General features: G+C 49.0%; 1 protein-coding gene across 2 annotated transcripts in view; it reads right to left on the bottom strand.

Moving 5' to 3' along the window:
• The window catches only part of DDRGK1 (DDRGK domain containing 1), a 35,844-nt gene extending 24,654 nt beyond the window's left edge, over positions 1 to 11,190 (bottom strand). The window contains exons 1-2 of one of the 2 annotated variants that reach the window (XM_027660510.1): positions 11,055 to 11,190; positions 4,028 to 4,186 (exon numbers count right to left, since the gene is read on the bottom strand). In XM_027660510.1, the coding sequence (XP_027516311.1) occupies positions 4,028 to 4,186; positions 11,055 to 11,142 (247 nt within the window). In that variant the 5' untranslated portion in view covers positions 11,143 to 11,190. Of the gene's footprint in view, positions 1 to 4,027; positions 4,187 to 9,768; positions 9,809 to 11,054 lie in introns of those variants that run through there. The other variant, XM_027660511.1, reaches the window with a different exon arrangement.
• Between the last annotated feature and the right edge of the window lie 6,389 nt (positions 11,191 to 17,579).

Below are 17,579 nucleotides of genomic sequence, written 5' to 3' on the forward strand. Positions count from 1 at the left end.
ACACCATTCCTGCCATTATTTGTTCATCCTCACGAGTTTCTCGTCACTTGACAGGAATTTTTGTATTGGAACATCAAGTGGCTGGGTCACTTTCTGCTCCAAGACACAAAAAAATGCAGTGTCAAAGTACCTTCTTCAACTCTGAGCTCTTTGCAGTGCTCAAGGCATGATGAGTAAAGGGACAAGCTCAGCTGGAGACCTGGAGTTTTTCTGCACACGACCAGCAAGCAAGAGAAAAGTTTCAATAAAACACCTTTATGTTCACCCAAAGGTGATCAGAGTCCAAGTGGATGCACTCAGAGCATCAGCCAGGCACAAACAAGAGCTAAGAACACCCTCCTCAATCAGTAAATAAATGGGATTTGAAACTGGAAAATGGCTAATGCTATTTATCCACACTACCCCATGCTCCAAAGAACATTCAATCCACCTCCAGTTTATTCCCTTTCCTTTTCCTGCTTGCTCAGCTTGGCCTCTCCTGCCCTAAATGATTAATGCCTGAAATCCTCACCCATTTATGCCTTGCAGCGGGTTCGTTTTCATCTTGGCTGTAACTTGCCCACAAAGCCACCTCTGTCTGGGTTCAATTTAAATTAAGATACACCAGAGCTAATTAAGTCTGCGAGCTGGGATATCAACCCGACCACATGAATACACAACTCTCCTTCCAGACTCCTTTTCCACAGGGAAAGGAGTAGGCACCCTCCTACAGAGCACACCGACTTTAACAGGGCTGAAGGAAAGGCAGGAATGTTATGGCTGGAATTAAATTGGCCAATTTAAGGCAATCAAACCCATTTTTCTAAAGCCAGCCTGGAAGTCACGCTGGTGGAACACGCTCAGGGGTCTCAGTCATTTTGAGAATCACTCTGTCACCAGGGAAAACTGTCTCCCCAGCAATCTCTGGCCATCAGAAGGTATTAATAGTTGTTGGTTTTCTAACTGAGACCTCCTTTGAGAGCTCGACTAACCACTGAAAAGCATTGCTCAGCACACCGGGGCAGTGTGGGCACCCAGCTGGGGGCCTGTCCCACAGCACAGCCCACATGGAACCTGTGAACAGGGAACCCACCACCCTGTGGTGTCATTCGGGTGGGAAAGTCGAGGCATTTAGTGCTTCACCCTTTATTTTCAGTCTGTGACAATCTCCAAGTAATTCAGGGGTCTCACCCCACCCCACTGAGCTAAAGGAAGGATTACAACCTGGTTTAGTTCCACTGACAGTCGGTGTGGATTTGAATATTCAAAATACTCATTGACTATCCTTTTCTGTATTAAATGACTCCTTATGCAGACTTGCAAGTAAATCAGATTTCAGCTGCAGAAGGAACTATTAAAAGTTTTCGAGATTCTGACCCTGGTTCCCTAGAGGGTTTGGGTTTTTTTTCTTCTCCCTCATTACTCTGTCAGAGATCTGAGTCCTGGTACAAAAACAACAACTCAGCACAGGCAGCAGAAACCGTGGGCTACCACTTTACCCTTGAAGCTCCTTTCTCATTCTGGAATTGAAATCTGATTGTTGGATGAAAAACAGAAAACCCTCGTGGGTAACCACAACTCCAAAGTCTGCAAGTGCTGCTTTGAGGCCATTTCCCCAGCACAGCTGGCTCCCAACAGGCAGAACACAGATCCAGCCAGGGCATCCTCACACCCTCCCTGAGGGACAGTCCTTGGTATCTTGCAGGGTTGGTGAAGAAATCACATCTGGGCAGAAGTTGGAGTGACACAGAACAGGATCAGGTAGCTCTGCTCAAAGTTCCAACACATTCCACACACAGGACAGAAACTTCCTAGTGAAACATTTCAATGAATTCAACAAGGAAAAAAGAAACCCACTCCAGTGGCAGATGATCAGAAGCCTCCTAAAGCAACACAAGCTTTTAGAAGGCAAAACTGAAGAAGCCAGACTGGTTTTGTTTTGGCATTTCTGTCTGAACTGCCAAATAACTTTGCTCTTCAGCCCTGGGTGCCCCAGCTGGTGCTGCACTGCCTGGCATCACACATCACTCTCTGTACTCTGGGCTCTCTCTCCTTGTGAGTCAACTACTCCTGTGACATAAAACTCTGCTGTGGGGAGAACTTGCTGCTTCAACAGGCTGAAATGGAGGCAGTTATTTGCCCAAACTGCTCTGCATTGTATTGACATGGAGAAAATGCACTGAGGGGACAAATCCAAGAGGGATTCCAGGCCTAGGTCATGTGTCCACAGAGTGGGCTTTAAAACATGTAATACATCATTTTCCAAGGGGAAAAAAACCCCAAACTCCACACTACTGCACGTAGCTCAGGGCCAGGCTAAAAGATTTGCAGCACAGACAGTCAAAGACAGAGGAGGGGTTAATTTTAATTAATAATGGCAACACCTCAACACTGGGGAACCAGGGACAGAGGCTTCTCTCCACAGCCACACTGCTCAAGTCTGTGCTCAGTCTCCAAAGGCTTTGGTGTTCCTGTTGTGCACCTGTCCTCGGGCACTTGGAAAAACCATCCCAAAGATACAGGTAAAACCACACACAGAAGCACAAAACAGAAGCACGGAGCAAGAAGCTGTTTTAATTTGGAAAAGAAATTAGAGAAAACAAATAAAAGAGGGATGTCATTTCAAAGGAAACTTCATGTAAGAGAGGCAGCTCTCGCATCTGATGTACAGAAGGCTGTAAAAGAATTATTTATAAAGCCCAATGACACAGATTCTTCTATTGCTAAAGTGACTAAGATAAGATGAGCTGTTTGCTTTGACAGCTTCACTGTCGGCCTTCAGCATTCAGACTTTTGATGTCTGGAGTTAAAAACTAAATATTTTTAGTTCCATTTTCTTTCCAGGGTGTTCTCACATGAGAAGAAATAACCAAAGTTGAAAAGTTCAGGCCTGTCCATTCTCCATCTGTGAAGCTGCTGAACATAATTAGCTTGAAAAGCACGTTTACCTGTCAACGTGGAGAGCAAGAGGCTTTCTACAAACTGCAAGGCAAGAAAGGCTGAACAAAGTGCAAACAGCCCCTAATCAAGGCACCACACAGGTGTGTGCTCACTGCTTGAACCTACTGCACACCAAAAAGGCACCCTGACCTCCACTGCAAACCCAAGTGAAGCAAACCCCACTTGAGCAGAACCCTGAACACTTCACCCACAGTCTGAAAGTGGAAAGAATCCAGTGAGGTGAATCATGGTGAGATCATCTCTGTAGCAATAAAGATAATAATGTGTGAAGTTTCAGCAGAAAAGGAGGTGAGGCTTACAGGGTGCAGAAAGATGTTATTTATCACCCTATTTTTGTCCACAACCACACCACAGACGTGCAGCCATGAACTGTAAATCCAGCATGGGTTTTACACAACTCATTGGCAACAACCTGCTGGCAAAATGCAGCAGTCTGGGGTGTTCTCCAGGGAATCAGCTTGGTCCTGACCACCACCTGGATGGGCTCCTTGGAAAGAAAACTTCAGATTTTGCAGGGATTACATTGGGAAATTAATGCTTCCCACCAATTTGCAAGAAACCAGTATTTTACTGCAGCAAGGCAGTAAATGCAAGGTGTGGATTCTGTTTTCCCGAATTTAACCTGCACAGCTAAGCAGGAAATACCAAAGGTAGCTTTTAGGAAGTAAGTGAAGAATATGTTGTGATGCAGTGCTGGCACCAACAAACAGCCAAGATTCTCCTCAGAAGGGGGCAGACACTGCAGTTAAAGGGTGGGATCTAGAGACCACTGATGAAGTGGGGACAGGGACAATCATATTTCCTAAGCATCCAGATGTATTAAAATGTAGCCATCTAATTTATTATTTACCTATGGGTGTAAAAAGAATTATTACTAATAGAACTCTTCAATTTTTAAAGAAAATATCATAATTCAGACTCTGTCATTCAATTAAAAAAAAAAAATTAAGCAAACCAGTCTAGAGTAAGATTATACAGTAAAACACTACCTATATGTTCACTGATATAAATGCAGTCAGATTACAGTCAAGCTGGAAGTAATCAGGTTTGTTTTGATGTTTGGAAGAAGAACTGAAGCCAGAGTTACCTTCCCCCCACTCCTCAGCCTGCTGGGCTCTCCTCTGGGCCATCAGCCGGTTTCCCATGTTCCTGCGGCGCCGGGGCATCCCCTCTCCCCTCTCCTCCACCTGGGGACGAGGCCTGGCCACTGCTGCTGCTGCCACATTCTGCTGGTGCTCCTCATCAGCTGCAAAAAACCAAAATATTCCTGCTTAATTTAATCATTTAACTCGTTTTTTCCTTCTGCCTTCAATTCCGAGTTACCAACAGCGAAGACCCCAAAGTCCCTTCCCCCCCCCCCCTTCTAAAGTATTTTGATTTTCTTTTTAATTTTTATTTTCATTTTGCACTTGTGTAACTCAGAAGTAGATTCATCTGATTGAAACCTCAGAGCAGGAATCCTTGAGAGTGGAATATGTAAATTGTTAAACCCGAAACAAAACCCCATGAGCAAAAAAGGATCACAAATTACAGCTGAAATAAACACAGTTACAGGGTAGCTTCATTCTGTCCCATGGATTTAAACTCCCACAAGCACATGCAGGGGCAGCAGGACACCAAAGGTACTGCAGCTCCTCTCTGAGTATTCTGCAGTTACTAATTAAAATCTGACAAATGAAGAATATCCTGACAGGAGCAGCTGGCAGGAAGGAACTGACCGGTTTCAGGACTCGTTTCAGAGGTTTTCCATAGAAAACTCTCCACCAGGTTTTTTTTTTTTTGAGACCTCCTGTTGCCATTAACTACGGCAGTCAGGCCAAAACAATCAGATAATGGTAAAACATCATCATCCCTGATGCCTGCTTTGCATATTCCATTTATAAGCCAAACTGATATTTGTGTACATTGTTACTGGCTCAATCCTGCAAAGTATTAAGCCTTAATTCAGGCAAATATTCAAATGATCTCATGGAAATCTGCAGAACTAGTCATTTACTTCAACTCAGCACATATTTATTTTGTGCTTTGCTGGATTATATTGTGTCCCAGCAGGAGCACAAAATGCTTTCCACGCTCTGCCAAGTCTCCAGCATCCTCTCATCCAAACAATGCCTTCCTAAAAAAATTAATATTTGCATATCTACCATCAGAAAATGAGATTCATTATGACAACAACTATCGTGGGATCAAAGGTGTGCCTGCAGCTCACCTCAGTGCATCTCAAACCTTCAGAGCACCTGATTTTGGGACTGATAAGGGCACAGCTGCAGCACCAAGCTCAGCACAGGCAGGGTTTGGCCAGCAGAGCCCTGAGCCTGCTCTGAAATAAATCCCTAAGACCAGGCTTCAGAGATCCCATTATTTGCTTCAGGGCTTGTCCAGTCCTATTCACAGCATGATAATGCTCATTTTGGATGCTATAGGTAATATTTTCCTGCAAAGGCAGAGCAGCAGATCATTTATTGGTCACTATTAAATGCCAGAGACACTCTGCAAAAAACTTTTTACACAAATGCAGTACTTCCCTTGCTAAGGTCTTGAGATACACTGCAATTCAAACATCAGCATCTCTTCACCAGTGTATGTCTCTCACTAATTCCAAATACTCATTCATTCTGGTTTTGGTTCCTGTTGTCCTGTGAAACAGAGACTGTTTTGCATTTTGTGAAAGAGGAATCTATTTTTATAAGCCATGTATTTATTTCAGACTGAGGAGCTTAGCCCTCACAGAGTGAAATGTGTGAGCCAAGCCCTCCTCTTTTCCCAGTTTCATTCTCTACAGGACACTTGGAAATTCCTCAAAGGGAGGAGTGTGAACAGGGCTCAGGCTGAAGCAAAACTCACCAAACCTGACCCATATCGTGGTCAAACACACGAGGCAGCAATTGGACTTGTCAGATCTCCAAAACAATCACACAAACAACAGAAGACACCCAGACACTCTGGATTGTCATTTTGTAGGAAAAGCATATGTTTTAATAAAGCTTTTCTTCTTCTTCCCTCTTCCTAAAATATTTATCCTGACTGCAGTTTCTTTTTTAATAGCACAGAGTGGCTGGACATGAGCCCAAGGGTGCCCAGGTGGCCAAAAAGTCCAATGGCCCCTGGTCTGTGCCAGCCCTGGTGTGTCCCAGCCCCAGGGCAGTGATTGTCACCCTGTGCTGGCACTGCTGAGGCACCTCCAGCCCTGGGGCAGTTCTGGGACCCTCAGACAGGAGAGACATGGAGGGGCTGGAGCGTGTGCAGGGAAGGGAACGGAGCTGGGAAGGGGTTGGAGCAGCAGGAGCAGCTGAGGGAGCTGGGGGGGCTCAGCCTGGAGAAAAGGAGGCTCAGGGAGGACCTTCTGGCTCTGCAACTCCCTGACAGGAGGGGGGAGCCAGGGAGGGTCGGGCTCTGCTCCCAGGGAACAAGGGACAGGAGGAGAGGGAACGGCCTCAAGTTGTTCCAGGAGAGGTTTAGGTTGGATATTGGGGAAGATTTCATCACTTAAAAGATTGTCCAGCCCTGGCCCAGCTGCCCAGGGCAGTGTTGGAGTCCCCATCCCTGGAGGGATTTAAAATCCCTGTGGATGTGGCACTTGGGGACATGGATTAGTGGTGGCCTTGGCAGTCCTGGGGGAATGGTTGGACTCGATGATCTCAGAGGTATTTTCCAACCTTTTTGGTTCTAGGATTCCACAGCTTCTGTTTGCCAGGCATTCAACTGGGCAGTCCTTTCAAAAACATGAATGTCAGTCACTGCATTTCTTCCTAACCTTCACAGGAGAAGAAAATCCTCATTTACTCTGCTGCAACACACCTGAACCTGGTTCTTCAGGGGTCAGAGATTTGTCTACGTGACTCCAGACACAGCATTTGCTGTGACATCCAGAAAGTCAAGCCGTGCTCTGTGTTCCTCTGAACTGTGTCAGTGACAGGGAGGCACTGGAGGCTTCACAGAACACAGAGGATACACTTAAAAATCACTTTGCTTTGATAGCAATTCTCTCTGGGGTCAGTCCCTGCTGGTTTATTCCCCTCCTCCTGCAGCACAGGGCGGGGTTTGGCAGCTGCACTTCCCTGAACCATCTCTTCACTCCCCTGGAGCTGCAGAGGCATCAGAACTGGCACCCCAGGATAAAGCAAATCATGCAGAGATTAGTCACACAAGGACTAATTAGACTTGATAGAGAGCCATCCGAGTGAGAATTAATGACCAGCACCACAGAGGTGAGGCAAGGGATCCCCAGGCTTTGCAGAACAGCAGGCCAGGCTAAATTAATTAGATAAGCCCCTCAAATTAACAGGCAATACAAACAAAGCTTCAGCAGATGTCTGGAAAACGGACATGTGTTCAGTGTGTATCTTCAGCTGTGTGTTCTGCAGTGTCTGACCCATCCCTCCAAAGCCCAGGGAATACATCCTTGCTGGGCACTGCAGCTCTGCCTCAGTGTTCAAGAAGCATCAGCACAGTGCAGAGATGATTTCATCTGACTTTTCAGCCAGTGCACAGCAACTGTGGCACTGGCTGCGTCCCCTTCCTCAGGGAGAGTGAGCAGAACTGTGCCCTGAAAGCAGAAATCTTCCCTAAACTGGGCATGAAGCACCAGCCCCATCACTGCAAAGTGAAATCTTTCAGAGCCCAGGCATTTTATGACCTGAATTTCCACCCCCTGGGTGGAAATCTGCCCCTTCACAAAATTTTGCAAACTTCCCCCGGCTCAGAGCACAAATATTTTCCTTGAGAAGCAACCCCTTGCCTATCACAGCAGCTCATCTTCAGCTCTATCAGATCAGCAAGTGCAGCAGGGTGTCACCTGGGCTGGCATGGGCAGAGCTCCACCTGCTGCTCCCTCAGACACTGGTGGCACTTCCCACCACGGTGGCACCACCCCGAGCCTTCTGCCTTTGTGCAAACCCTGGGAAATCCAACCAGAAAGTGGCTCCAGATGCACCAGTTGAAGTGTGCTTGGCTTCCCTGCAGAGGGGCTTTTTCTGCTACTTGGGTTTTTTTCTGTTCTCAGCAGAACAAGTCCAGGCACGATCCTGCTGGGAACACTCTGTTGCTCCAAATGACCTCTCAAAGCAAATACAAAGGCACAGGATTTACCTCTTGTGATCCTTAGCTCCTTAAAGAAGGCAAGCCCTGAACATTTTAAAAAGGCAATTTCCAAGAGAGAACATAAAGTGAAGCTGCTGCCACAATCCCTGGACGTTAACAGGAAAAGGTGAGAGCTCCCATCACTTTTCCAAGTCAGATGTCTCTGGTTTCCAAGTCCTTTCCATGTGGCAACGTAGATTTCCTGGCAGATTTGCTTCCATTTTCCATGTAAGAAAAAGGAACAGGAAAGCAAATTCCTGCTTAAGACTAAATTTTGTGGATATTAAACACACCACAGCCCCAGTAGGTTTGAATAAACAATTTCTGTTGTGCACAAAGTCATCCCCACCAGATTAAATTCTGTGAAGGACTTTATCATGATAGAAACCAGGATATTAAGGTAGAAATTACCTTAAAACCACAATAAAAAAAAGGCAAGACCAATGTGGAAGTGTCAAAAAGTTAACTCTGAAAAAGAGGCTTTGAAACAATTAAATTATCCTGAGTGTAAGCTACCTTTAACCAAGTTGCTCAAAATCAGTATTAAAGATTTTTTTTTTAATAATTCATACTATTTAAAACAAATGTTTGGGCTTCAGTTTAGGACCCTTGACAGCTTAAAAAGAAAATCAACCCTCCCAAGCCCCACAGGCCCTGATTTATCTAAGTCCAGCTCAGGAAATGATGTCCCTCACTTTTACCAAAAGCTCAGCTCTAAGTCATTAGGAATACGATGAAATTCCATCAGTTTCCAAATCTTTCCAAGAGAAAGATTTAGACCATGTCTATATAAGCAGAGGTGTGAGGGAAAGTGTGTTGGAAAACTTAATTATTGTTTAATTAATTTAATTTTAATTTAATTTTTTAAAATTTATTTAATTTTATTACTATCAGCCCAAACTGCTTTTAAGACAGAGTCTTTACCAGCACAGTCTTGCACTGAATAACTCTTTTTATACTGGAGGTGTGGGGTTTTTTTTTCCTCTTAATTAAAAATTATCAAAGCTACTCCCCCAAAAGAAAAATACCACAAACTCTAACCCCAAACCACCCCATATCTGCAAAACCTGTGGTGATACTGGAATTCAGTGTTTGTCCTGGCTAAACATCTTAATTTGAGACCTGGCAGCCAAACAACCTCCCTGCTCCCCCTGTGGAAACACAAGCCTGATAAATCCGTGGCCACATCTGACTCCTTCCCATAACACTCAGCTCCCACCCACAAAAGGTCCTTCCACCACAGTGGAACTGGCAGAGTTTTTTTATGGTTGGACTGGAGGATTTGAAAGGTCTTTTCCTTTCAGAAATTTAAAGGATCCTGTGATCTAACACTGGTTGGCAGTGGCACAGTGGCTGTTTGAGGGAGGGCTGGAAGTGCTGCATCATCCACCAGCTCCCAAAACACACCTGAAGTGGGGTGGCCAAAAGGAGCAGAAGAGGGAAAGGGACCTGCCCACCTTCCTGTCTGACAGGAACATTAAGCCAGGAGCTGCCAGGGAGCACCAGGGGGGTAGTCCTGCCTGTTACCTCACAGCCCATTCCCTCCCCAGTTGCAGGAGAAGCCTGGGGGGGGGGGAAATCCCAGGATGGGTCAGACTGGGAGGGCCCACAGTGGGTCATCTGGTCCCACCTCCCTGCTCCAGCAGGGCCTTCCCAGAGCACACAGCACAGGATTGTGTCCACGCAGTTCTGGGATATCTCCAGTGAGGAGACTCCACACCCTCTCTGGACAATCTGTTCCGTGCTCACAGTTAAAGTTCTTCCTCATGTCCAGGTGGAACTTCCTGGGCATCAGTTCCTGCCCGTTCCTCTTGTGCCATTGCTGGGCCCCCCGAGCAGAGCCTGGTCCATCCTCTGCCCCCTCCCTGCAGACCCTACAGATATGGGGGAGGTCCCCTCTCAGTGTCTCCTCTGGAGGCTGAACAGCCCCAGCTCCCTCAGCCTTTCCTGGTGCCAGAGCTGCTCCAGTTCCTTCATCACCCTCACAGCCCCCTCTGGACCTGCTCCAGGAGCTCCATGTCCCTGCTGTGCTGAGGAGCCAGAGCTGGACCCAGCACTGCAGAAGAGCCTCACATGGCTGAGCAGAGGGGCAGAATCCCCTCCCTGACCTGCTGGGAATGCTCTTCCCGATGCACCCCATGATCCCACTGGCCTCCTTGGCACAAGGACACACTCTTGGCTCAGGAACAGCTCGTTGTCCCCCAGGACCCCCAGGTCCTTCTCCCAGAGCTGCTCCTCAGCAGGTCACCCCGAGCCTGTGCTGGTGATAAGGGTTGTTCCTCCCCAGGTGCAGGACCTGCATTTGCCCTCGCTGAATTTCAGAAGGTTCCTCCCTGCCCATCCCTCCGGCCTGTCGAGGTCACAAACCCCTCAGAGTTATCGGCCACTCCCCAGTTTTGTCTCATCAGAGAACTCGCTGAGGAGGCACCGAACCTTCATGCGAGTCATTGATGGACAAGTTAAACAACAGTGAGCCCAGCACAGAACCCTGGGGGTCACCAAAAGTGACAGGCTTCCAGCTGGACACTGATCACGGCCCTCTGGGGTCTGTTCTCCATTTCCCTCCCCGTTTGCGGGAGAAGCTTTGGGGGCACCTTCCCAGCCCCGGAGCGAGAACGTGGAAAGAATCCCTGACAGAACCCTCACAGAGCCCCTCACACACTTCCAACCCACGCCCCTCACTCTGGGGCTGCCTCAGGCCGGAAACCCCCGGCCCCCTGCGGCAGGACCACCAGGCCTTGGAGCCACCTGGGGCTCCTGCGGGCGGAGGGCAGAGCAGGACCGCCAGGACAACCCCCTGGGACCCCCCAAAACACCTCAGGACCCTCCAAGCCCCCCGGGACCCCCCAGAACCCCCCAACATGGCGGGTCGCCCTCAGGGGGAGCCCCCGGGACGTGGCGCCCCCTGGCGGCTCCCGCGGCAACGCGCCGGACCCAGTTGAGAGCAGGGCCGCGCCCACCGGAACGGTCCCGGGGGGGGGGGGGGGGGGGGGGGGGGGGGCGGCCCGTCCGGTCTGCGCCGCACCGCGACCCACCTGCCCTGGCTTGCCCGCGGAGACGGGTGGCGAAGAAGAGGAGGACGGCGAGCAGCACGGCGGCGGCTGCAAGCAGCGCGGCGTCCATGGCGCGGCCCCGGCTCCGCCCACGGCACCCTTGGTACAGGCCGGCCCCTTCCCCGCCGCAAGGTCCCCGCGGCACGGGCTGCCCCGCGGAATGCCTGCGGCGGCGGGGCGCGGCGGGCACGGTGGAGGCTGACAGGCGCGGCGCGGGGCAGCCCGCTGGAGGGGTCCTTAGGCGGGCGCTGGGGGAAGGAGGGGAACGAGGAGTTAAAGGAGGAGTTAAAGCGGGAATTAAAGCGGGAAATGGAACAGGAATTAAAAACTATGAGGCAAAACCGCCCCCGAGCACGCCGGCCGTGGGCCTGGCCGCCGGGCACGGCGGCTGCGGGCGGCTGGTGAGGCTGAGGAGATCCTCAGCCGTCACTCCGCACCGAGCCCTCAGAGCTGTCAGGGTGTCCCTGGTAACGGTGAAGCTTAAGTTACACCTCTGAGTGATCTCTGTCTTCTGCCCTTCGGTCTCTTGTGTGTGGGAATGGGATGAAGACGGAGCCGTGCCAGGAGTGATGTCCTGAGCTGGCCTGGACCAAAGCAAACGTGCCCGTGACAAAATTGGAGGGGCTGAGAATGAGCTGGCCCAAAGGCAGCTGTCTGATGTAGTGATATGACTTAATTTGGTACAAGTGTAGGAAACCAGGCTGCCCAGAGGAGCTGGGGGGGCTCAGCCTGGAGAAAAGGAGGCTCAGGGGGGACCTTCTGGCTCTGCAACTCCCTGACAGGAGGGGGGAGCCGGGGGGGATCGGGCTCTGCTCCCAGGGAACAAGGGATGGGAGGAGAGGGAATGGTCTCAAGTCGTGCCAGGGGAGGTTCAGGTGGGACATCGGGAGGAATTTCCTCATGGAAAGGGTGGTCAGGCATTGGAATGGGCTGCCCAGGGAGGTGGTGGAGTCCCCAGCCCTGGCGGTGTCCAAGGAAGGACTGGACGTGGCACTGAGTGCTGTGGTCTAGTATAAAAGGTGCTGTTCAGTCATAGGTTGGACTTGCTGATCTCAGAGCTCATTTCCAAGCTAAATAATCCTGTTATTTGTTTAAGAATCAGGTTTACATTGACGTGTGCAGGGCCAGTACAGGTGGGAGGGCTTTGGCTATAGATGGGTCGTGTTTCAGGCTGATCTAAGTTGGTGTCCAGCCAAAGGGAGGGTTTGCCTCCTGCCTTTCCCTTGTGTTGGCAGCAACGGGCCAGAGCAGGCAACTAACTCAGTCTTTTATTTTTCTTATCTCTTTCTGGATTTGTTTTTTAGATCAGGACGAGTCTCAGCACAAAAAGATGCAGGAACTTGGAGCTGGAGATGGAGAACAAACTTCCCCCCTTTGGATGGTCACTGTTAGATCAGAAAACATTTTTTCAGGCTCTGCCCCAGCCCTGTGAGTGAAGAGGGAAGGATTGTGGGGTTTACCCCTTTTTACTTGCTTTGTGGTTGTGAAGTTCTGGGTTATCAAACCCTTTCTTGCTTCAGAAGTGCCTTTTAAACCACTCTTTGTGGGGGGAGTGTTTTAATAAGTCAAAAATGCAAATTAGAGGCTATGGGACATATAAAGCAGTGCTGTAGCTAATTAATCATAGCTGGGGACTCCACAGCTGCCTCTGCTCATGTCATGAGCTCAAGATGAATTCAGATCTGTCTGTCACAGGAAAAACAGCTTTTACTGAGAGCTTTGCTAAATTTTAGCAAAGTAGAACCAGGGACAAGGGGGGAAGTTCTCAAAAAGGAACTGATCTACAGCCTGAATGTTTTATTTCAATGTTTTATTTTAATAATAATACTTTCAAATCTTATTTTGGAAGTCAGTCATAGAATTATGGAATGGTTTGAGTTGGAAGGGACATTAAAGATCATCCAGTTCCACCCCTGCCATGGGCAGGGACACCTTCCACTAGAACAGGTTGCTCCAAGCCCCATCCAACCTGGCCTTGGACACTTCCAGGGATCCAGGGGCAGCCACAGCTTCTCTGGGCAACCTGTGCCAGGGCCTCCCCACGCTCACAGCCAACAATTTCTCCCCAATATCCCATCTAACCCTGCCCTCTGGCACTGGGAAGCCATTCCCTGTGTCCTGTCCCTCCATGCCTTGTCCCCAGTCCCTCTCCAGCTCTCCTGGAGCCCCTTTAGGCCCTGCAAGGGGCTCTCAGCTCTCCCTGGAGCCTTCTCTTCTCCAGGGGAACCCCCCCAGCTCTCCCAGCCTGGCTCCAGAGCAGAGGGGCTCCAGCCCTGGCAGCAGCTCCGGGGCCTCCTCTGGACTCTCTCCAGCAGCTCCAGGTCCTTGTGCTGTTGTTCCCAGGGCTGGAGCAGCTCTGCAGGGGGGTCTCACCTGAGACAGGGGCAGAGGGGCAGAATCCCCCCTGCCCTGCTGCCCACACTGGGGGATCAGCCCAGGAGGTTTCTGGGCTGGGGCAGGTCCAGCCTCTCACCCACCAACACCCCAAGGCCTAAAGGCAGCTGCCCTTTGTTCCAGGGGTCTGTTTCTGTCTCTTAGGTGGATCCCAAACTCACTCTGTGTCACAGAGGATGTGTCCTCTGGTACCTTCTGAGGCATGAGGGGAATGGTTAGATCAATTATCAATGGTTCACAATTACATCAGTTATGAACTGGAGCTTTCCTGGAGGTTATTTGCAGGGTACTCCTCAGACAATGGTTATTTTATATTGTGTGTAATGGTCAGGATTGCTTGGAAAAATAAAACCTGAGTGACAAATGTTGGATTTTCTTCTGTGTCTTTGCCTGCAAGTTTAAGAAATGGTGGCTCTCTAATGAGAGTTCCTGTGCTGGTTTGGGCTGGGGTAGAATTAATTTTCTTCAGAGTAGCTCATGAAAGGGCTGTGTTTGGATATCACAGAATCATTTAGGTCGGAAAAGTCCTCTTAAGATCAAGTCCAACCATTCCCAAGCAGTGCCAAGGCCACCACTGACCCCTGTCCCCAAGTGCCACATCCACATGGCTTTTAAATCCCTCCAGGGATGGGGACTCCACCACTGCCCTGGGCAGCTGTGCCAGGGATGGACAACCCTTTCCATAAAGGAATTTTCCCAATATCCAACCTAAATCTCCCCTGGCACAACTTGAGGCTGTATCCTCTCCTCCTGTCCCTTGTTCCCTGGGAGAAGAGCCTCCCTGCCTCCAACATCCCTTCTATTTAACTTCCTTAAAATCCATCCTGATTAGAGAACACACTGAACTTCTTAAGAAATATCCTGTAAGAAATATCTGTAGTCCTGTAACTGCTCAAAACCTTGAGAGGTGCCTCCAGAAAGAAGCAATATTAAAGAAATCCTACTTTTTGTTTAGTTTGTTTAACTCTGCTGTAATTTATACTTTCTGGATATCGAGAAGTTAGATGTTCCCAGGTCCTGTTTGTCACCCTCCAGCTGATGGCCATGCCCTGCAGCCACCACACACTTGTGTGGGTGATGAGTGTTTTATTTGCCTGCACGGTCCCTGCTGCCTTTAATGAGGAGATAATATTCATGGTGGGATGTCACCTGCTGCTCTCTGGGCTGCAGAGGGAGCAGATGAGTTTTTCCTGTAGGTGTCACCAATATCCCGTGCAGAAACAGCTTAAACTCCAGAGGAACGACAGGGTATGGGAAGCTCAGGTCAGTTTTGTTACACCCTGGATCTTCAGAAACATCTGACATCCCTTGAGGTGTATTTCTCAGAAACCTTTTTGTATTTTTCCTGATTTGGATCTGAAAAAATCCCTCTGGTTTCCTTAAAAACCGTTTGTGAATTTCAGAGGATTTTTGAGGCTGACTTTGCACCAGGACACTGGGAAAATGTGTGTGAAGGCTGCGAGGAGCTGTGGGTGGTGATTGAGTTGAGTGACGGCTGCTGGAGCGTGACTTGTCCCACTCAGCCTTAGAAATACTGCTCTGTGGTGGGACCATCAAATCACGGAATGGTTTGGTTGGAAGAGACCATAAAGCTCATCTCATTCCAGCCCCCTGCCATGGGCAGGGACACCTTCCACTAGACCAGGTTGCTCCAAGCCCCATCCAGCCTGGCCTGGAACATTTCCAGGGATCCAGGGGCAGTCACAGCTTCTCTGGGCAACCTGTGCCAGAGCCTCACCACCATCACAGGGAAGAATTTCTCTCTAATATCTAATCTAAATCTACCCTCTTTTATTTTAAAAATGTTCCCCCTTGTCCTAGTAATTGTCAGTCCTTAATCCCAGTAATCCATGTGCAGACCTCTGCAATTTCCTCACCCAGTGTGGGGGCAGCACCTGATCCTGGTGCAGGCAGATTTGGGGGAAAATAGGTGTCTTTTCAATTTATTATTTATTTTGACCAAAGGTGAAATAGCACAATACCCCCTCAAATGCTTCATTTTATAGGAATCTTATAGAATCAAAGGATCATAAAGGTTGGAAAAGCCTTCTAAAGTCATTGAGTCCAACCTTTCCCAGCACTGCCAAGGCCACCACTAACCCCTGTCCCCAGATGCCACATCTACACTTAAAATCCCCTTAAATTTACATCCCCTTGGGGCTGGAGGCATATCCACTTGTGTGAGGGATCATCACTCCTTTGTCCCAGAAGGAGAACTCATCCAGCTGGCAGTGCATCCCAGAGGGTTGGATTCAGGGAGTGCACGGTGGCCTCACGGATCGATGTTCAGTAATGAGGCTCCAAGCAGAGGCAATTCAGCTTCATCTCTGCTAATAAACTAAGTGCATCCAGGAACTAAGTGTATCCTGGGCCCTGTGGCCAACTGGCACAAAACACCCTCCTCCACACTTGTAAACTTGCCTTGCCTTGCCTTCCAGGAGAGGGTGGCTGGATGCAAACTCCCTGCTGGGAGTTGTTCCTGGACTGGTCTGTGCACTGAACCCTGCCTAAGAATTATTTGGAATTATTTGGAGAGTGCAGGTTGGCACCCAGGTTTAGGCAGGGGAGCTTTCTAACAATTTTCTCACATGATGTACTTCCCAGTGCCTGGGCATGCCTGGATTTGCAGCATGGATGGAACCTTCAGGTAACAGAATGTATTTACAGGGACAAATAATGCAAGTGCTACCTGCCAGCTCCCTCCCACTTGGATATGGACCTCTGGGATTCTTCCAAATACTCTGTGTGATAATGAATGGGAGTGTTTCTGGATCTATTCCTTTGTGCCAGTGGGACGAAGCACCTTCCAGGAAGCACTGGGTGGATTGCAGGATCAAACTCTGGGAAGTGTCTGACTCAGGGTGCCAAAGAGCTACAGGTTTATTTAACAATTGCAGGGCAACGAGCTGGGAACCCAAATGTGGGGTGACCTCCACCCAGGACCTCAGTGGAGCTCAGCTCCTCCCCAAAGCCTCTGAAGAAGCTTGTGAGACTTGCCCTGGTCTGTTGAGACTTTGCTGCTTCCTTCTTGCTGGACTCAGGTCACTTGTTATGAGAGAAATAAGATGGTTTATTGTTGCTTGAGATAACTTTCAAATTTACCTTAAAAGAGGAATTTAAATACAAGTGATGGTCATAATCAAAGCAGAGCCCTAGTTCTTGAAAACAAAACTGCAAAATTTAGTCAGGCATAAAGACAAGATGAAAATGTGGCAGAGGAAAATGAGGTCCTGCTTGTCTTGGTTTCTTGTCCCAGAGTCACTGAGGTTTTTATGCCAGGGCTCTGCCTCAGGAGCAGAACCACAGCCCTGGGTTTCTGTCTCCTGTACACTCCCAGGTCACTGCTGAAAACCCTGGGCAGCCTGTTCCAGGGCTTGACAACCCTTCCCATGAAGATTTTTTTCCCTAATATCCAATATAAACTTCCTTTGGTACAACTTGAGGCTGCTTCATCTCATCCTGTCACTTGTTACTGGGAGAAGAGCCTGACCCCCACCTGGCTCCAACCTCCTCTCAGGGAGTTTTGGAGAGCAATGAAGTGCTGCATGTTTGAAGGCTGGAAATCACTGTGAGATGATTCCCACTGTGCTGTGTTTCATGGCAGCTCATTTCTGCTCTCAAAGTTTGAGTGTCTCATCCAACTCTGCCACAGCTTCTTCCGGGGCAGGATGTGTGAGTGATGCAGGGAGCGAGACTTGAGCAGGTAGAGGCCTCTTTCAACTTAAAAGCTGGGGGAAGATTTGGAACAAATAATGCCAGTAAAGATCTAAATCTAAAATAAACACAACCAGGCTAAGGATTTCCTTGAGCAGGTCTTCAAAAATATTTGGAGATCGAGGCTTCTGTGCTAACGGGGGATTAAAGACAAAAATAGTGGTGAAGGAAAATCCCTACGACTGAAATTCAGTCGTTTCCTCTCTGTGACCACAAACCCCAAACCTTTCAAAGGCCCTTCGGTGAGCAGTGAAGCCACACAAGGTGGTGGGTTTGGATTTCCCTGATTTCAGGCAGGGGCTGTCCCAAGGTAATGCCCTCACCCCCTGGTTCAGACCACGTGGCTGTTACTGCATCTGTGCACGTGGATGATTTTCCAGCAATTCATCTGCATGTTTT

Source organism: Corapipo altera, unplaced genomic scaffold, assembly GCF_003945725.1.
Source record: "Corapipo altera isolate COAL_440 unplaced genomic scaffold, ASM394572v1 295, whole genome shotgun sequence".
Lineage (NCBI taxonomy): Eukaryota > Metazoa > Chordata > Aves > Passeriformes > Pipridae > Corapipo > Corapipo altera.